This window comes from Mesocricetus auratus, unplaced genomic scaffold (assembly GCF_017639785.1).
Source record: "Mesocricetus auratus isolate SY011 unplaced genomic scaffold, BCM_Maur_2.0 Super-Scaffold_100010, whole genome shotgun sequence".
In the NCBI taxonomy this organism is placed as follows: Eukaryota; Metazoa; Chordata; class Mammalia; order Rodentia; family Cricetidae; genus Mesocricetus; species Mesocricetus auratus.
In genome coordinates, this window is record NW_024429194.1 from 60,702,012 (window position 1) to 60,724,182 (window position 22,171).

The 22,171-nt window shown below is 36.8% G+C and overlaps 1 protein-coding gene across 6 annotated transcripts in view; it reads right to left on the bottom strand.

The window, feature by feature from the left end:
* Positions 1-22,171, bottom strand: part of Gulp1 (GULP PTB domain containing engulfment adaptor 1) — a 245,834-nt gene that overhangs the window by 23,997 nt on the left and 199,666 nt on the right. For 4 of the 6 annotated variants that reach the window (XM_040753681.1, XM_040753684.1, XM_040753683.1 and 1 more), the window contains 5 exons: positions 19,687-19,785; positions 12,621-12,758; positions 4,217-4,333; positions 3,941-3,964; positions 3,442-3,534 (listed from right to left, as the gene is read on the bottom strand). In XM_040753681.1, the coding sequence (XP_040609615.1) occupies positions 3,442-3,534; positions 3,941-3,964; positions 4,217-4,333; positions 12,621-12,758; positions 19,687-19,785 (471 nt within the window). The remainder of the gene's footprint in view (positions 1-3,441; positions 3,535-3,940; positions 3,965-4,216; positions 4,334-12,620; positions 12,759-19,686; positions 19,786-22,171) is intronic. The other 2 variants (XM_005084476.4, XM_040753685.1) reach the window with 1 other exon arrangement.

Here is a 22,171-nt window from a genome sequence, read left to right on the forward strand (position 1 = left end):
AAATTTTTCAATATATCTAAATGACACTTTAGCATGAGCACCACTTTCTAAAGCCAACAAAAAGGTTTCTACAATCTCAATGTAATAAGGAGATACATTTTATGCATAATACTAAGGCTTATTTCTTTTGTCTGAAAAGCAACCCATGACTTTGACAGCTGACTGGAATTCAGGACTGTGAACATCCTGTGTTGGGATGGTCAGTAAAGAGGTCACCTGTTTGGGCGGTACTCCACTCAGCACAAACACTGAAAACTCATTAAGCCTATGATGACAATTTAATTTGTGCATAAACCTACATATATTATTGTATGTGGGATCATTAATCAATTCCAGTATTTCTTCAACTACTATTTAGACAATTGTTTCTACTTCTTTAACCAAACTGCTAACAAATTTGATCATTTTGTAAGCATCCTATATTTTTATTCCTGAACTCAACACAAAAAGGTAAAATATACAGTGTGTACAGAATCTCAATTCCAGAGTGGGCTGTGGGAGTTCTGTGAAATGTTCTTTCCTAGCATGGTTTTGAAGGTAACATTCAATTTCACATGAACAGGCATAAGTTATTTCTAACATGACACAAGGCAAACCATTAACAGATGCCTATATTTTAATTTTAATTATTATACATTTTCCAATTCAATAGTTTGATCAATTCCAAATAGTTAAAGATGGGTATTTGTAAGCTTGACTACTTCATATTAAAGAGTTGAAGGTCACATAAACTTATTTTTAAAATTTTGCTATAAGAAAGTGAGGAAATTATTTTACAGTGGTAAAGTACATATAGCTCTACTTGTACTATGCCAGCTTATTTCACTGCTGTGTAAAGAAAATAGAAAATGAAAAGCAAAGACATTTGTTAATAATCTAATCAAAAAGAAAAGCCTTGAAATCATATACATACATACAAAAAGCAGACTCAGTAGCTTGTATTTATGTATTTGTGAAGACATACACATATATATGTGTGTAACAATAATAATAAAAGAAAAAAAGAGTATCAATTTGAGAGTAGGGGGATGAGGTATCCATGGAATAGTTGAAATGAGGGTGACAAAAGGGGCTGGAGGGAGGAAAGGGAAGGGGGGAATTGATGTAATTCTATTTGAATTAAAATGTATTGAAAAATAAGGAATAAAAGTAGGCTAACAAAAGCCTATAACAATATTTTCAAAGCTATTGGATCAGATCTGTTATAATTCATAGTTTTAGCAGCATTACTTAACTTTATCTTAATTTTAGATGTGTAGAATACTTTTAAATTGACAATCCTTTAAGAATCAAAAGGTTTCTATGTTCTTTTATATACACCCATCATTTTCTTATTGTGAGAATAACTGTTGCACACTCTGGAACAGTGGTTTTCAGCCATTGGTCGTGATCTTTTGGTAGTTTAATAACCCTCTAACAGGTGTCATATATCAGGTAACCTGTATATCATATATTTACATTACAATTCATAGCAGTAGCAAAATCACAGTTATAAAGTAACAACAAAAATAATTTTATGTTTGGGGTCACCACAACATGAGAAACTGTATTAAAGGGTCACAGTATTAGGAAGGTTGAGAACCACTGTCGTAGAAGGTCTCAGAGCTGCAGTAAGACCCTTAAGCCTATTCCTCCTGCTTGAATGAAATTTTGTCTTCTTTAACCGAGATCTTACTATATTCAAACCTCCAATGCGCATTTACAGCCTCACCACTGACTCCATCTTTTCACAGGTACCCAGTGTTAGTGTATGATAGTGTCTGCCTTGAGACAGGTTTGCAAGATCTGCTGGGTGGAAGCAGTTTGTGAATGTGTCCCAAATCCATTTGATCCTCCCAAACCTTCGCCTTCAATGAAATGGCCTCAGATTTCTATCCTCAAAGAAAGGAAACATGGCAAATATTCTTTGGGTTTGCATCCAAAGTGATGACACACTTATTTTTTGACAACCCAAAGACTGAACCAAAGCACACCTGATGAATTCTAGAAACAATTACTCAAGACTCACTGGAAAAGCAGCCTCTCTCCTACTCTGTGTTTTACAGCAAGACTTACAATAAGAATTTTAACATGGCTCAAAAGGATGTGTCTTGCATTTTGTATTTTTGGAGCTAAAGTAGAAGACAGAACTATTCTGTATCTTGAGAAAAGGGAAGCAAGCCAGAACAAAACAACAGAAAACTCTTTCAGGGAGTATAAAATGAAGGGAAAAAGGAAGAAGGATTATGATAAGAATGCTAGGATCAAAAGCCTCAGGAGACTGTCCCCCTGTCTCTACTCAGCTATAGCAGCTGACTGTCACCAGTTCTATCAGCAATGGACATACTCTTTTAGAACAGAGGATGATTGCCGGGCAGTGGTGGCACACGGCACGCCTTTAATCCCAGCACTCGGGAGGCAGAGGCAGGCTGATCTCTGTGAGTTCCAGGCCAGGCTGAACCAACAGCCTCCAAAACAATACAGAGAAACCCTGTCTCGTAAAACCAAAATAATAATAATAATAATAATAATAATAATAATAACAGAGGATGATCAAATATGAGTTTAAAGTAAAGGGAAAAAATATCAAATTCCAGGCCACTTAAGCCCAGTTCTCATTGAAGCACCCTTCTTCATGATGATGAACTGGTGAGCCTTATGATATTAATTCTGTGAAATTATATGTAAATACTATATATGAATTGTCAAAATTCTTCCAACAGTTTACTTGTCTCACAATTGTGTTGAAGTCCATGCAATCATGCTGTAAGTAAAACAGTGAACATAAAATGTATTATGAAGATTATTAGTGGTACACATTAATAAACAGGAAAAATGTTCAGTATTAAATACATCTTTGCTAGAAAAAATACAGGTTTAAATTGCACCTCTCTCAAAAATAATCCCCTTTTGCTAGAATCACTTAATAATGGTATCATCCCTGATATCGAGGAAAGGATTTCCAAATGGATCAGGTCAGACACAAATAATTTCTTGACAAATGCTTACACGATGTCTGAACAGAATCTGCCAATGTCAGTGTCTGAAGCAAACGTGTCCAGTACAACATGGTCTTGTTCTCAGTGTATTTCCTAAAGGGAAGGTCAGCTCTGCAGGGCTAGACTGCATGACCATTGTGTCCAACCCCAGTCAACAATAACCAACGAGAAAGAAGTGCAGGATTCGCCACAAAGGGAGAAAGTATATTAAACCTTAAGATCAAAGTGAGGTTTAAATTATTTTAGAAAAAAATGGGGGAACAAAGAGAGTTACATGAAAAATAATTCTGTTCTAAGCTACCTACAGAATTTAAATATGAGAAAGCATGTGGCTGAGCAGTCTTCATCTCTATCCAGACTTAGTTTTGTTATTGAAACACAAAACACAATTTGAATCAATGTGGAATTCATGATCAAGAGGTGTTTGACATCATAAGACTCACACACTACTCAATGTACTTACTGGAGAGGATGACACTTGAGTTATTCTCAACCGGTTTTCTAAATCTTGTACTTTATTTTTAAGTTCCATATTTTCTGTTTCTAAATCTTGGATCTAAAAAAATCAAAAGATTATTGAAAAAATTTCAGGATTACTTTTTTTTTCTTGGAAGATGTAGGCTGTTATCTCAGCTACATTAGCAAATAACATTTTATTCTATTAAAATTCAAAAATTCTCTTGCATACAAGGAAAATTAGTTGACAAAGCTAGGGAAATATCGGAAAGTCATAAGTCACTGGAAAGACATTAAATTAAAAAAAAAAACAAAAAACAAAACAAACTTGTGTAAACGTTATGTTCCTAGGGTCATTTCTGTGTTTTCTTGTTGAGCTGAACAATTTATACCCATGATCTTGGAGTATAACCACAAGACAGAACCGCTGCTAGTGAAGACTGTAGGGTGAAGAAGGGGCGTAATTGAATTACAAAGGAATCTGATCTGCATGGGAATCCACTTACCCAGCATCTGCTGCCTCTGCTGCTCTGATCCCCATGAGAAGCATCAGGAAGTGAAGCAAAGTCACATGAGAACACTAAGTTCTTGCAGGAATTCAATATAAAACAGTTAAAGACTATGCAGAGGCCCCGGGATGAAGAATTAAAGGAATATGCTGATAGTAGCACCCGCCTTGTGAGGGACAATTAATGACAAACCTTCTTAGTTTGCTCCGCCATATGCAAACTTCCCTGTATGCACATCAGACAAATGTTAAGCCAGAAGCCTAGGCTACTCACTCTTTTCTGCATTCCAGCAATCTGTTTTCTTGTTTCCACGTCTTTTCCTCCAGATTCCAGGAATTTCCTGTATGCCAGGTCAAAAGCTTGGCCAATTGTTAATGTTATTTCTTCAGCCTTTATAAAAAGAGTCATACAATACAGATTTGCATATTAGTAACAATATATCATGCTGTTTTTACCCCTCCCCTCGCCACCCCCAACCCTCCACCGCCGCCCCAAACAGACAAACAACCCAGAGGTCTTCGGAGACATTAGCAGGAAATACTCTGCTTGGCATTGGAGGTCACCAGTGAGAATCTCTTCAAGTTAGAGTCCTGTGAGCTCCTAGCAGCCTTTTCTCTGTTCAATTGAAGAGCTTTCAGCAAAGCTGTTTTTCGCCCTTCCTTGAATACCTAGTACCAATTAAATGCAAGCATGGAATTGAGTGGTTTCTTTTGCTGTTTTGTTACTGTATTTTTTTCCTAAGGAGAAGGGGTTTTAAACTCTGGGCTGGTGACATGCATGAAGGCACCTGGGTCGGGTGCAGGGTCCATGAAAAATTCCAGGGAAGACCTCTCAGGACACGGAGCAACTAGGCCCAGTTAGTTCATGGCTCCTTATAGAACTGAGCAGTTTTAAACAGGGTCAGATCTTACACATAGAAGATTAGGGAAAAAGCGTGAAATGTTATATGAGAACTTCTAATTTTCAGTGGAGTTAGCTGCTCCCATTTTTGTAAGATGATGATAAGTGAACAAAGTGTAGTTATCATCTGAATTGGACCTGGTATACATTCTATCAAGGAGAAGCAGCTGCTACAGCCAAGTCCACTACCTCATTCATCCTTCATCTGAACCTCCACAAGTTCATTTGCATAAAGCATTCATGAAATATTCCTTTACTTAATTAACCCAAAGAATAAGGCATTAACTGATTAAGTGCACAGACAAATGGTCATAATAAGAGGAATTCCTGTTTTTAATGACAGGAAAACAGTGGTAACATTAAATATTGAAAGCATCCCACTTTAACAAACAGTTTTTAAGTATTATGAACTACCTAAGACAAAACATTTTTCTTAAAACTTAGATATTTAATTGACACTGTCATTTCATTACAGGAGGGCTTTGCTACCCTAACTAAAAATGAGAAATGTAGGCTGTTTCAAAATTAAAACAGGACACATGACTATAAGAATTTATGGGCGAAGTGGCTTCCTCCTATATTATTGATGCAAGTGTGTATTGACAGTTACCCAGTTTACTAAAAAGAATTAGTGGAAATTGTATAGATGTGAAATAACATGGCATGCTTTGACCAGGAAAAGGACCTGCAGTCTATTGTACAGTACAATGGGCCTTCATCTAAATTAGAAACAAACAGAAAATGTGTGCCTTTTTTGTTGTTTTGAAGCAGAGGCACACTATATAGCCCTTGCTGGCCTGTAATTCACTTTGTGGACAAGGCTGGACTTGAACTCACAGAGATCCTCCCAAGTGCTGGACTAAAGGTGTGCACAACTGCACACATTTTGTCCCTGTTTTGTAGGTCTGCTGTCATCAGTAAATCTCTAGACTTGTATTTATTTAAGTAAGGGGAATGACTGACTTCAAATAGGCCTTCGCTTTTTTGGATGATTGTTTTTGTTGCAGGACATTTGTACACTGTGAAGAAGGATTGCTGGAATAAAAAGTTGAACTGCCAATAGCTAAGCAAAGGAGGATAGGTAGGATTTCCAAGAGGAGAGAGGAAGAGGAGGAGGAATCTCGGCACATGAATTATGCCAGCGAGACACCAAGGAGAGAAAGTTGGATATATAGAATGAAATAAAGGTTAAAAAGTCACATGGCAAAATATAGATTAATAGAAGCAGATTAATTTAAGTTATAAGAGCTAGTGGGACAAGCCCAAGCTAAGGCTGAACTTTCATAATTAGTAAGTCTCCATGTCATTATTTGGGAGCTGGCTGACAGGACAGCAAAAGACTGGTTGCATGTTTAAGATTTAACTTCAATTGCAGGAATTTGCATAGACAGGTCCTCTTAACAGTATTTCCTGCTCTTTCCAATAGTACCATGTCTCAAAGCTACAGCATGAATCACAGCCAGGATATGGACGATATGGCCACAAGCAGAGAAAATTGCATGACAACACTCCTTTACTCCTTCACCTTGCTGTAGAGGCATCCCTTTCCAGCCTACTCTCACCTTCTCCTCAGACCATCAGCAAACATCAGGTTGTTTGGTTTCCATGATTTTGTCCTGTTTGTAGTACTACAGATGTACAATCACAGAACACTATATATGCCCTGGAACTGGCCCTTTCCTTATCCGCAGAGACATTGGGTTACTGTATGCATTGACAGTTCACTCCTTTCCATTGGTAAGTAGTGTTCTGAGGTTGGAATGTATGAAAGAGTGTTTATTCACCCACTTTGTAGGGCGATTTTAGGTTAGGGCTATTAGCAATAAGCTAAACTCACACAAACAAATATGCATGCACATTTGTAAATATTGTCAGGTTTGTTTTTCTGTGATTAGTTTAAGCTTTGATTTCTGGGTTGTATTTCCAAATTGTTCATACAAGAGTTGCATGTTAAGTTTCTTAAAAGACTCACAAATTGTTTACCCTGAGTGGCTTTAACATTTAGTGTTCCCAGAAGCTATGCATGAGTCACGCAGTTCCCACATTCTCATCAGCATTTGGGGATTTTGTTGTAACTTTTTGGGTAACTGTGGGGGGTAATGTCTCAGTTTAATTTTTAAACTGAATTTTCCTAATAACAACTACCATGGAATGTCTTTCGTGTGCATATTTGTCATCTATAGATCCTTCTTGTCAATGAAATTCTCTAACTTGATGGACTTTACACTGCAGAACACTTAGGGCTCTTAACACTAGTTCTGTCTACTCTGAGGTTTGCAAACACCTGTTCCCAGGCTTAGCTTGTTTATCCATCTCCATAAGAGTCTTTTTCACAATAGCAACCTTCACATTATCCTACAGAAGAAAATGGATGAACCCAGATTCATCAGATGCTCTCACTTCATTGCTAGGGTGACTTTTTTCTTCCAAGCATCTGGAAATTACTTAGCAAGAAGTGACTTCATTTAAGCAAATTAAATGAACATTTGGCTTTGTGATTTTGAAGGTGGAGTCATATTTGTTTTTCGCAGCAATGCTAAGATGTGGCAGAGAACTGTGTACACCACAGTGAATACCAAAGAAACTGAAAATATGAATTTGTAACCTCTATTGTTTCAATGTAAAACTATGTGTGTTTGACATTTATTTATTTAATTATGGAAATTACTTTATAGGGCAAAATTTAATCAATTTTTTTCAGGAAGGATAATTCCTAATTAACTATTAAAATACCCTTAAAATAAAACATTTATGCAAATAGTCTTTAAAAAGAGGTTTAAAAAACTTAGTCTAGTTTTATCTTTAAAGGACATCAAGACTTAAGTCTGAGTTGCTATTGTTCAAAGACCATGTGACTTCAATAGAAATATGCTCTTAGATAGTTTAAGACAGAATGTTACAAAATGGATGCAAGGCAAAAACTTATCTAAACTGGCAGGTAGAAAGTGCAAGTTTTCTGTCTTTTTTTTTTCTTTCCTTATTTTGTTTTAAACCATAAAAGGTAGTTTATAATCATTCAACGTTTGGGGTCCCTACACAGAGACATAGAATGTCTTTTAATGCTGTACTTTCCTCACATTTTAGGATATTCTGTAAGCTTCACAAATGTCATTAAAGGCAAATGACATTTCCCTTGAATGGTTTTAGCATACTTGACTATTGCCTGCCCTTTAAGCATTTGCATTTCTGTAATTTTCTTATAGTTTTGTTCTTCTCCTCCCATATTTGATGGCATTCTTTAAGATACATTATCAGAGCCGGGCAGTGGTGGCGCACGCCTTTAATCCCAGTACTCAGGAGGCAGAGGCAGGCGGATCTCTGTGAGTTCGAGGCCGGGATGGACCGATAGCCTCCGAAACAATACAGAGAAACCCTGTCTCGTAAAAACCAAAAAAAATATATATAAAAAAGATACATTATCAGAATGATAATTGCTATGTCAAATAATTTGGACACAGTACATGCTTGCCAAATCATCCTTGGGAGCCATTGCCACATCCACAATAACATTCATTAGTTAATTGTGCTCTTACCAGGTACATTCCTGGTACAGTGGTGGTGGTCACTATTGCCATTGTCATTATTGTGTTTCTATTGGGGTAGATGTTTAATAATAAATACTTAATGAATATTTCATAAACAGTTAAAATGTTTATTATGTTTATCAGGTACAAAACATTATAGTAAATGTATATGAATCATCAAACTTATTACTCATTCTTGATAGCTTTAGAGAATACCTGTTAATCTCATGGTCCAGTGCACTCATGTAAGAAGTGCTCAGTTAGATAGCCCTTTCACCTGTCAGAAAACTTTTCTCTGCACTTGTGAATTTGCATTTCTCAAAACACTTCATTGAGAATTGTGAGGTTTCTGTTACTTGTATAAAGAATCATAGTTTTTCATGTCCTATTCAGTTTTTTCAATGTCTAAAACTTGCCTTTCTCTCAAATACTGCTTTTAAATATTTCCAAGCCTGAAATTTGGGCGCGTACTTTTAATAAAGTTTGCTTTTTATCCTTTAACAGATCCTGATTTCATTGCAAAGTCTAAAAACTCTTCACGTAACCTGACTATTTCCTGCTTTTGTTTCCCCTAAATATTTTACAGTTGTACAGTTTATGTCTAAGTTCATGGTGGATTTTCAGTAAATGTGTGCATGAAGTTTGAGGTTTAGGTCAAGGTGCATTTTATTGGCATGAGCTGACCATATGGGCCCACAGCTTGCATCAAAAGGCTATCTAATTTTATTGGATATGGTGAAACATGTTTGAAGGAGCAATCCACTTCAGACAGGGGCAGGAAGAATGCAAGTTCAAAAGCAAATTGTAATAACCACTGAGTTCCAGGACAACCTGGCCAAAGAGTGAAACCTTGTCTTAAAAAACAAACAAAAAACAACAAACTAACAAAAATGTATCTTTACCAATGTGCTTTTGTACCGTTAGCAAAAATCAGGGAAGCATGTATATGTGTATTTTCTTTCTGTGTTCTACAGTTTGCTCCATGGCCCTGGATGTCTTATATGAGGTAGATTCATGTCTTGCTTGTTACTGCTATTCTTCACAATTGTTTGCACAATCCCATTTCTTTTGCATTCATGTAGATTTCAAATTATCTTGTCTATAGCTACAAAAGTTCTTACTATGATTGAAAGAATTGAATAAAACCTTTAACAGGCTTTATAAGGAAACATATGCAAACACACCGCACCAAACACTCCAATCTGTGAACATAGTGTGCCTTTCTAGTTGAATATACAGTCTGTTATTTCCTTCATAAGTTATTTATAGTTTCCAGCCTATAAATGTTGTACAACGTTAATTTTACACATTTTGTAAAGCAATGGTAAATTTTATATCTGTCTTTCATTTGTCAAACTTCAAGGTCTGATTCTTATATATCCCATATTTTTATTAGACTATTTTTTCTCTCTCTCTCCCTCTCTCTTCCTCTTCCTCTCTCTCCCTCTCTCCTTCTTCCCCTTCTCTCCCTCTCCTTTCTTCCCTTTCTTTTTTCTTTTTTTTTTTTGAGACAGGGTTTTTCTGTGTAGCCCTGGCTGTTTTGGAACTCACTGTGTAGACCAGGCAGGCCTTGAACTCAGAGATCCACCTGCCTCTGCATCCTGAATACTGGGATTAAAGATATGTGTCTCAACCACCAGGTTTAATTATCTATTTTTATTCTTCAATAAAACTTACATTATTAAAATCCTTTTCATAATTTCTGTTTGTTAATTTTAAGATAGTTGATTGTTTTAAAATCCACCATTTCTGACTTCTTCATGTTACAACCTATTAGTTAAATCTTTTCATTTGCTTTAAGATTTTCTTTTTCCTGATATGAAGGGTGATATTTGGTTCAATCTAAGGTTTTCTGTGCTAGCCTACAAATTTTATAAATTTAAGACACCCCCCCCCATTTTAGGAGTTATTTTAGACACAATTCCCATAGGAAAATGAAAGTAGAAAAGCAATGTCTTGTTGCCTGGTGGTGACAGAGGGCAAGTTTACTCACTGTGGAATTCTGGCTTCCCTTTGTCCTCCCTGTCACTACAGAGAAAGGGGTGGGTATTAATGTGAAGTGATTAAAACAAGGATGCGACTTTCAAGACTTACATTTCTCCATCATTCTGTTGCTAAATGGCACATTGGGAAACAATCCCTTCAGCCTTGATTTTTCTTTCGTTTTTTAAAGGAATGTATTCTATCAATAAGGCTAAAATTCATTCTTTCAATTCAATATTCCATGACTAATTAATTACAATAATTAATATTATGTATAACTATTAACTAGAAAGGGTGATATATCAAAATTTCTGCCTATATATAAAGTCAACTTTACATTCATGTTCACATTTTAATTAGACCAGTAGCAAAAAAATGCATTGCAACTGAGGAAAAAGTTCCTCTCTGAGATCATGAAAGCAGGCCCGCTCTGAGAAAGGTAGGTTTGCTGAGATATCACATCTTCCTTTCCCAGAATTTTAGGTGATAGCTTACTGGACCACAGCATGCAGTTTTATAAGTCAGCCCCTTTTCTGAGTCACATCAAAAAGCATTAATATTCCCAGTTTCTTTTTATCTTTTAAAGCACTTGTTCCCCAACATGTCAGGCTTCCTTATTCTTTCTCTGATATCTTCCTCTCCCATGTGACAAGCCTCCATGTTAGTAACTCATTTGGAGGGTTTTATCTCTTCATCTTTGATTCTCCTTCTCCAGACAACTTCTGAGGTTTATAACTTCCCTTCCATATAAATTCAACAATTAAACTCTAATAAAATTGTCCTTGAGGTTTAAAAAAAAGACATATACTTTTTTCAAATGTGATGTATCTATACAAGAAACACTTTCTTTCTCCTTATGATCATATGATAGATTTAGATGGGTATCAAAGAGAGATTACAAAGTAGCATGTAACTATGAGAATGGAGATTGAATTATGAACCACTTCAGAGGATTCGAAGGAAGTTGATTTCCATGTTGAAGGCTTGGGTGAAAGAAAATTGAGGTTATTGCTTTGGTTCAAAAAAAGGAAGAGTGTTACATATTAAAATAGAAATTATTTTAGCTTCAATATTCTTAATCACATAAACAAAATCATCTGCAAACAACATGTTGAGAAAGCGTTGAAATATGCAACCATAATGCAATTGTGAAATGGGATAGAAATAATGTGCTCTCCATATAAAGTTCCTTCTTGCCTGTAGAATGCTGATTTGCATTGATAAGCATATTTTTAGATGAGATGTCCTGTAATGTTTACAAAATTCCAAGTAAGTCTTATAGTGTCACATAGACACCATATGAACTTGCTTTTTAAGAGCTCTAAAATTTAAAAGATGTAGGAAATAACTAGCTAGTTTGGTAAATTTCGACAATGTATTTTCCATCAAGAAAACAAAACTTACTAGATATCTGTTATCTACCTAATGCAAGAAATAGGTATGAATTCTCATGTAGGTATTTATTCTCAGAAAGCCCACAAGGAAAAACCAGAGAAATAAACCACCTCCTCACGATATTAGTAATTTTCTATTTTTGAGCACAAGGAAAAAATAGAATCTAAATGAGCTTAGTTCTACTTCCATTTTAATCCAACAGTGTTGTTGAGGTTGGATGGTTTTCCATTGACGCCATCAATAGCTACAATATGTGCTCAGAAATCACATCTTGGGTTTTTATAACAAAACACAGATTTGGCTATGAAAATTAACTTACACTTGTAAGCAAGACACACGGTTTTTCTTAAGATGTTGGATGATTAAGTTTCCTAAACATCCTTACATGCTAAGAACTTCAGAGTCCACACACCTGCACACACACACACACACACACACACATCAAAAACCAACTTTCAAATAATCGGAAACATTCTAAAAAGCCATACAGCAGGTATTCCTCAGCTTAAAATATTTGTTTTCCTTAAATTCCTCATATTCTAGGAAACTTGTTGTGCTCACTGTTCTTCTTTGTATCATGCAGACTTAAAGATTAAAATTCAGAATTAGCTAAATTATATTGAGATCAATGCAGACAGATGAAAGTAGCCATGATGCTCTAATGAAAAAATTTGCATGTGAGCTTTCGCTAATGAACATAAGCATTTAGTTAGGATGAAATTCTGAAGGCTGTTCTAACGACAGGATGAATCTATTAGTGCAGTTAAACATTTGAATGCTTTATTCATTTCCAAATACTTGGTTAATGCCGGAAACAAGACAATTCCTGGCTTGTAAAAGAGAACAAACCACCCTAAAACATCTGGCATACTTACACATTTTTCGCTGTCAAATACATAACACAAATGTTTATTTGACTCGGAATCTTTGCATATAAAAGTGAATATCCGCTTGTCAGTTTTATCATCTGCACAAAATGATATTCTATGAAGCTGGCAGTTGTGTTGGACTTCCTGTGAACATGAATGGAAATAAATATAGTTGATTGTACTTTCTTCCACATTCTGAAATGTCAACTGTGTTAATAATACATCTTACAGTTTTGAAAGTGTAGCAATCACCTATCAAGTCTTTCTCTTTAATTGCAAATGCCTCAAATTTAAACAAATACACACATAATGGAGATGGACCTCCTGACTCCGAAACAAGACATTCACTGTATTAGTGCATACACCAGTACATGCTGGAAAAAGGAATATCAGTGGTTTACAGGGTTTCTGTGACCTACAAAGGATGTTTAAAATCCATATTCTTTAAACCTTGAACATTTATATAAGAGGATACTGAGCCCCCAAAATATGAAAACATTTCCAAAGGTTTATAGAAATTAACAAATTTTGCCAAATTCTTTGCATTTTGGGTTTCTGGAAATAATTGACACTGTAGTCTACAACAGAACCACCTCTGTACAAGTTCACACGAGCCCCGGAAACAACTCATCCATAGTTCTCTCATTAAATATCTGGTCTGTATGGTATTCATTCACTCCTGGGCCTTTTCTGTCCGAAAAGGTCATCCTTGCAACTTTGGTAGTATAGGGCTGTTAACACAACAGTCATCAGATGACGGAATTATGGCTTCTAATAGACAACTAATCAACCTGAAAGAGTAGCAGCATGGGTGTACATGCACATGCGTGCGTACTCACACACACACACACACACACAAACTGAGTTATTACTCAGGATCATCATCAATATCATTTATTTAGCACCATAGTTTTCTGAACATACTGGGTTTAGAAAAAAATCGTATATTTTTCTTAATTAGAACTGATGAAAATAAAATGCAATCAATAATCATTCTGTTTTCTACTCTCTCTATATGCATCCTTTATTTCAAAGTGCATTATAACACAAAATGTCAGTCAGAAACTCTGATCATCCCAATATTGTAAAAAAGATTAGCAATTGAGTGTTGTAAAAGATTAGCAATTGAGCTATTATAGTTCCATCCAAGGCTGACCAGGTATTTCCAATTTTAAACACCAGAGTGTCTGTTACAAACATTTTTCCTGTATTTATTGCAGTTGAATCAGAAACTCAAAGACTGTCATCAAAATCAATAAGGATGCCATACAATCTAATCTTTTTGCATTTTACAGGCATGCTTGATTTGATTTAATCTATCAGTCTTATTTCTACTTTGTTTATAAGACTGAAAATAAGAACTTAGCTGCCTTAGATAATAAATGCCAACAGAATTCATCTATAGCAATGCATTGTCCCTGGAATGTCCACTTAATGACCTGTAATCAAGCATTTGTTGGATGAACTTAACTATGAAATGAGAAAGATACTGTATGGGTAGTATGTTTGGACATTCTGATCTATATATGTTTATAGGAGAGAAGGGTAGTGCTAGAAAGAGTAGTATGTAGGCTTTCCTAACTAGTGAATCCTAACTGTAAAGAATAATTGGTTTCATTGTGACATTCTATATATGAATGGAACATATTTTAAACATTTCTAGTCCATTGCCCACTGTAAGTTCTGCTACCCAATCCTTTCTGCTCTCTAAAAGTCTTCCTTTTACTTTCATAGTCTCTTTCTTTTTGTCAATAGTCTATTGATGAGGGCATCTTCTCTTTCTGGCCCTATAATTTAGATAAACAACAGTGTATCTCTTAGATTTGTTCATATATTTTTCCCTGATAGTGCACTCATTTTTTTTCACATTGACACTATTTTTGTGATGGGGGATGTACTTCTGCATATATGTTTCTCTTATTGGTTGATGCATAAAACACTGAATGGCTAGAAAGGAAGATAGGTGGAACTAGGAGACAAGGAGAATGCTGGGAAAGGTAGATGAAGGAAGACAGTGGAGATGCCATGTTACCAAAGGAGTAACATGCTGGATTATAGGTAAGTCACAACCTCGTGGCAATACATAGGTTAACAGATATGGATTCATAATTTAAAGAAAGTTAGCCAATAAGAAGCCCCAGCCATGGCCAACAGTTTAATAATTAATATAGCATCTGTGAGTTCATTTGGGGCTGAGAAGGATGGCGGGACCCGGCTGGATAAGAAAATGCAATAAGTTGAGCCGGGCGGTGGTGGCGCACGCCTTTAATCCCAGCACTCGGGAGGCAGAGGCAGGCGGATCTCTGTGAGTTTGAGGCCAGGCTGGACCGACAGCCTCCAAAACAATACAGAGAAACCCTGTCTCGAAAAAACAACAACAAAAAAAAAAAACAAAAAAAAAAGAAAGAAAGAAAATGCAATAAATTGATGCCCAATGTGAGGCACCATTTTGTTACTTTTTAAGAGTAGATTCAATAATCTACCTTTTCATCTCATCATATCTATATCCATTCTCCTTCTCTAAACCCAAGCATGCTTGTTAATGTAACATATAAAATCTCTGTCTCATGTCAGAACAGTCATCTGATATGGAACGGAAAACAAATTTTTAGGACTTTTGTATTGCTACTAATCTCATAATTGTGGTCATGATATTAATGGTCATATGGAGTACTAACCAACTCTAGAAAAGGTTTTTTGTCTTCCTTTATGTACCTTCTAGTTTGAGTATCTATCAGTTTTCTACAGTGAAATATGACCATGTCTAACAGTGACGTGAAGTCTCCAAAAGGAGGATGTGGCCCCACAACAATTTCACTCGTACTATTACAACACCGTTATGATGAGCAACACCAACTATAGATTATATAGATTGGCACATAAGGTAGTCATCAATCTCATTATAGGGCTTGCTCCAAATGATGTGACAGAATTTGAAGATCCCCCATAGAAGACCTCACCCTCCCTGGAGAGCAGAAAGGTGATGGGATAGGGGATTGGTGGGGAGCGGGGGAGGAGCAGAGGGAGAGGGAACTGGAATTGATATATAAAACAAGATTGTTTCTAATTTAAATTAAAAATCATAAAAAATTAGCTTTGGACTACAACTGCTCATAACCATTTTGAGGTGACTTCCTGAGATGATCAAGCCTCACAGATACTGCTTGGAACAATTTTGAGGTGGCTAGGTGAGGTGTTTCAGCCTCACAGACTACTTTAGCCAGTATTTGAAAGAGGCCTTGTACTTGCCCATTATGCAGAGACTGGATAACAAATGATACAGCTTGACAATTAACCAACATTTTCTTTTCAGGATCCCCTAAAGATGTCATCACCCACAGACAGCATGAAGTAATCTTAAGAACCAAGAGGTGGGGTGGGTGGGTGGTTTTAATCACTCATTGGGTTATGGATATTTGTCATTGTTTAGGGAACTGGTTACAAAATGTTGTTGCTTATGATCAGGAAGAAAATTGAATAAAAGGGATTATATTTAAAATTTTTGTTCTAAAAAATATAGAGGAATCCGAATATGATAGGATTAAAAAGGGTAGATTACTGAATCTACTCTGAAAAGAAAAAAGAGAGGATAAAATATGATGAGATGCAAAGGTATTTATTGAATCTACTCTTAAAATGCAACAATTTTGTTTTAATATTGTCAATCAAACAACAGCCCTGAGTCATAATTAAATAGTTGAAAAATGATCATGCAGATTTATTATTTCTACTTACTTACATGATAAACCCATCATTTCTATAGTTAGTGGTGAAATGTGTCATCTTTCCTCTATCCAACAATCAGTACGGTCAACAGTATTTGGTTGTAATCAGTTCCTCGTTATCCTATTATTTGTTTATATTGGTGTGATGGTTCATGTGAACTGTCACCTTGTGATAACCCCAGAATCATAACAGGAAACAGGCCTTTGGGCATATCATTAGGCAATTACATCAATTTATGTGGAAAGACCCATGATAGTGGCGGGTGGGACCACTCCCTGGGCAGGATATTCTTCAATGCATAAAGTAGAGAAAGAAGCTGAGAGTATTTTAAGTATATTTTTAAGTATATAACAATGAAGCATTTGGATCATTCTAAGTGTGCAGTGATTGGAACTAAGGAGATTACAGGATATGAGTTAAGAGTATGCTATAGTGCTGCCTGTGCTTGTTACTTTCCTGGTCTATTATCCTTTTCACATGTGTCATTTGCCTAATGAATTTTTCTCAGCTACGCCACCTGTTTGGGAAATGAGAATCATTTTCAATTATCTTGTATCTAAGCAAACTACACATACTATGGTACACTGGAATGACCCTCCTCACTGCTCCTACAGGAGCAGTTATATTGGAGCAGCCATAACTAAAACATCCAGGTCCTCATTTGTTGTTTAATTGGGGGTGTAAAATAGGAAAGTACTACAGGGTATATTAATAAGTCTTAAATTCAGGCCTTGAATTTGAAAGACATCATTGTTCTATATCACTGAATGTAGGAACAGGAACCACATGACAAGATTCCTCAACTATTTACAAATACATTAAAAGATTAGGATTCTGGGGCTTGAGAGATGGCAAAGCAATTAAGACACCGATTACTCTTCGAGAGGACACACATCTGATTCTCAGCACTCAAAACTATCTGTAATTCCAGTTTCAGTGCCCTCTTCTGGCTTCTATCAGGACCATGCATGCAAGTGGTAACACAGACACACATGCTTGCAAAACACCCATTCCCATAAAATAAAATAAATTTAAAAAATAAGTTTAGGATTGTGTAGACCTCAGTTTGCAATTCTGTTAGGTAAGTACAATATAACTCATTCCAAGAACTATCCATTCTTCTGCCTGAAGAGCTCATTCCCAATACGATAAACTATAATTGCATCAAAAATGTTTAATGAAATAAGCAGGAGCACATTAATTTGAGACTTTCTGCCTATTTCATTTCTTAGCTAACAAACTGCAAGTTAGGTGTGAACCGCCTAACTTTATATATAACAAAAAGTGCAGCTTCAAAGGGGTCAAGTGTGGGTGGGTGAAACCCACAGAAACAGCTGACCTGAACAAGGGGGAGCTCATGGACCCTAAACTGATAGTGAGCGGCCAGAGTGGGACTGATCTAGACCCCCTGAATGTGGGTGTCAGTGAGGAGACCTTGGCATTCTTTGGGGCCTCGGGCAATAGATCAGCATTTATTCCTGGCATCCAGATAGACTTTAGGAGCCCATTCCACATGGAGGGATGCTCTCTCAGCATGGACACATAGGGGAGGGCCTAGGCCCCAGATGATAATGGCAGACTTTGGAGATCCCCCACAAAGGGTCTCACCCTTCCTGGAGAGTGGAGAGGGGATTGGGTAGAGGTTGGGGGGCAATGAAGGAAAGAGGGGGAAAGGGGAGGGAGAGAGAGCTGGGATTGACATGTGAAACAAGCTTGTTTCTAATTTAAATTAAAAAAAAGATTAAAACTGCAGCTTCAGCTAATTACATATAACTGGGTTTTAACCAATCACCAGCAGCCAGCTCGTTACACTATGTCTAAATAAGGCAGGCATCTAGCCATAGCCAATTAGAAAATCTCCCTACCATATTTATATTTTGTCTTGAATCCTCATTGCTCATGTTGGTGGATGATTCTGAACACTGTCTAACTTCTGACTTCACCATTGGGGTGGCAAGAATTGAATGTGGAAGGTTGTAGGGAGATGGAAGAAACAAAAATGGTTGGGGGAGGCCAACTAAAACTAACGGTGTATGAAAACGTTCCTAAGGAAGACTGATAATTGGTAAGACAGGTTAAAAGCAGAATGTAAAAACAATGAGTTTAAATGGAAGGACCCTGCATAGGTAGACAAAGCTTCTCCTGGGAAATGTAAGACATTAAGTAAAAATTCCTGTGTCAGAAGTAGGCTACCTCCTTTGAGCTGTTGGTCAAGGATACCCCTGAGAACCCCAAATAAAGAGGTCATTGTCACTGTTGTTTGCTGTCCAGCATAACTACATGGCAAGACCCTATTGCCGTAAGTGTCAGCCACAGAACATGTAGAAATGAAGTTGAACTTTGGCTGGGAGCTTTCTTCCTACTGGTTTGACCTCAGTGTCAGGAGATGTTATGCAGCTTGCCAAGGAAGAATTGCTATGTGGTCTTACACAGTCTAATCCTTGCATGCTATGCAATCAACTGGACAGGAAAGATGAGCCCACTGGTACAATTGTGGCAAGTCTATATTATAGGGACAACCAACTACTTACTGATTGAATTTCAAGTCTGCACCAGAGGAGAGAATTCCTGCCTGGCATCATAGATGTGGTCAGTGCTTGTAGCCAGTCCTTAAGGAAATGACTGCTGTTGTTTACTAAATGGACAAAATGTGTCACCAAATTACTTCCTAAATAACTAAATTCATGCCCATAGATTAGTGCTGCCAATTTGGGTCATAAAAGCTTCTTTTTGCAGTGGTAGCTTCATGGATTTGTGATTTCTGGTGCCCTTATTAAAAACAAATAAATAAAACCCAGCACACAAAGAATCTGAAGTGTGCATGCATATGAAGATACAGCAGTCAGCCAGCGGTGCCAAGGGAGGAGGCTATGGAGGAAACTGGGTTTGTGGACATATGGATATTGAGATTTTGGGTTCACAACTACAAAAGAAATAAATTGTTGTTGTTTAAGTTACCCAGCCTTTGGTATTTTGTTATAGCAGCCCCAAGAAAACTTACACATGTCAATTGTATCTACAAGAAAGGACATTTTAACACATGGCACAGCTTTCCTTTTCTTTCATACCCAGCAAACTATACCATATATACCTTGCACATAAAGTGAATAGAAATCTCTAAATACAGGTATTATCAGTACTGAATATACTTTGTATAAGATGTTAATTGTGGAACAGGCTGCAGAATAGACATCTCCAAGATTCCAAGTTCCCTTTTCCCAAATACACATTTAAATAAATCACCAAGAACCAAACATTTAAAGCTGGTAATAAATATCCATGAAAATAAATATAATTGTCACTGGCTGAAGAATAGGGCAATATGACTCTCAAAAACAAGCCTTACCTTGCTTTTGGGTTCAAGAATTTTTACTCCATAAATTGATATTTGCAACTCAACTTTAGGAATCTTTTGGCCTTCAGATTTCTTGATGTGTCTTGCAAACTAGAAGTGACAAAGAAATACATAACATTATGGTTTCATTCCTGTGGAAAATGAACATAAATGTATATTTGGAGTTTGTGTCTGTAACAGGCATTCATAAATCCAGGTAGTACCCATTACAAAGCATCTCACAGAAACAGTTTTTCTCAGTACCCTCTCTGTCTGGCACTGTAATTCAGATTCATTTGCCTTTGTTTTTTGTTCATTTGCTTGGCTTTTATTTTTGAGGCAAGCCCTCCTTTTGTATTCCATGCCAGGCTAGAAATCATTATGTAGATCCAGGCTGGGCTCAAATTTATAACAATCCACTGCCCTAGCCACGCAAGTGCTGTGATTACAGGTATATGCCACCATGCTAATCTTATCATTAGACAACAACAAATCCCCCAAATCCTACAAAACCTTGATTTTCACACATTTTTGACATTATATTTAAAAGGCTGCATGTGTACCAACCAACAAAGAAAGCAATGTGGAATGGTAGGTAGATGTTACGTCATTTCAAGATAATTTTAATTCAATACATTCTCATAATTTGCTGTTCACCTGCTATTGAGTGACACCTACTTAATTGTGTACACTGTCCTATCATCCAGACCAACAAAGAAAACACCAACGGACACATCTAAACCAAAGCTAAGAGCTCCAGTCATTTCACACATGAATGACTCCTGTGTGGATCCAGATGTGGTCTAGAATCACAAATACAGCATTTTGGAGACAAAGTTTCTCCCTACTTTCATAGCTGTCTGTAAAATCTAAAGGAAAATCAGAATGGTTCTGCTCTCAGGTGGAGGAAGTTTCTGCCTATCTCTCCCCAGCTTTTCTGGATTTAATGGAAGAAATATTATAAGATTCAATTGAATTTGAGTGTTAAACAGTAGATATGTCTACCAACTTTTAATATTAGTATAGATACAAAGGTTTACCTATGCATATACATAAAACATATATGTGCTGCTAAAATAAATATGTCCTGGGAAGTATCATGTAATCCTTTTTGGTTTAATTGCTACTTACCTGAATCCACGGTTCACTGAGTGTCTCAGTTTCTGCCCAGCTCCCTATTTTCTTAGTTCACTGGATGTTCTGGTTTCTGCTGGCAACCCCTCTGACTCCCTACTTCTTTGTTAGCTCCTTCCCTCTATATGACTTTTTTTAAAGAGGAAAAAGGAGACTTTAAAAGTAGTAGAATTGCTCACCCTACTCCTAGAGCTTCTACAACTCATTTCAACATATGGAAAGGCCTCTGAACTTGATTCAAATGGATCAGATGTGAGGTCGGGCAGGACTCCAGGGCTCTAGTGTATCCTATTTGCATTGTGCAATTCACTCTAATTTAGGGCAGATGTGAGCATGCATGGTACAGTTGTTCCTGGGGCAGAGTGGTGAAAGCCTTTTTATTTCACGTCTTTGCACCACCACAGAGAAGAACGTAATTAATGCCTACAGGAGTGCCTTGAAGTGTCTGCCTTCGAATCCCAGCTGGTGCTATTTGTTTTATTCCATGTTGGGTGGCATAATTTTTCAGCCTGCTCTTTCTGCATTCCTTTGAACATAAGCTGCTTAGTTATTATTTTTTCTTTTGTCTCTAGAAGTCTTACAGTGTGCACATGACATGCAATGTATGCCAAATACTTTTAGGTCTTTAAGAAACATGTTTTGCTTTCATGCAACCCAAAAGTTACTACAGCTCTCCTTCCATGAATGTGTATTAGCTTTCCTTTCCACTGCCAGTATCCTTCTGACTTAGAATAATTAAGCAATTGTGAGGTTTCCATGCGTGAAGTACTAACAGCACCAGTTGATCTGTGTTCTTTACCTACGGAAGGCCACCTGAGAAAAGCCACCCTGGGCTGCTTGAAAGGCCAGGCAGTGGCTTCCAAGGCCTTTTCACCATCTGGAAACAGTAATTCGTGTAGCCTTGTATTTTATGAAAATCTTTCCATAAAACACTCTGTAATTTAAAACTTTCCTATTTAGAAAGACAAAAAAATGAGTGGAAGAAATGAAGAAAGGAAAGAGTGTTACACATGTGTACACAGACACACATACACACACACACACACGCACACACACACACGAGGAGGAGGAGGGATGGAGAAAGGGAAGTCTCAGGAAAGGGAGTATGAGCAGATGAGAAAAAGAACTAAACACTTGGTGTAATCCTCTGGCATCCCTCCCCTGCCTCATGTCAAGAAGAAGCTAACAGTGCAAAAAACAAACAAACAAACAAACAAAAAAACAGAAAACAAAAAAAACCCTTTGCTTTCTCAGTTCCCATTCAACCGAAACTCCATTTCCTAATGTCCTTCAACAATCCCAACCATCAAATGGGAAAACTACAGTTGCATTAGACCTCTTCCTTTAACATCACATTTTCTGC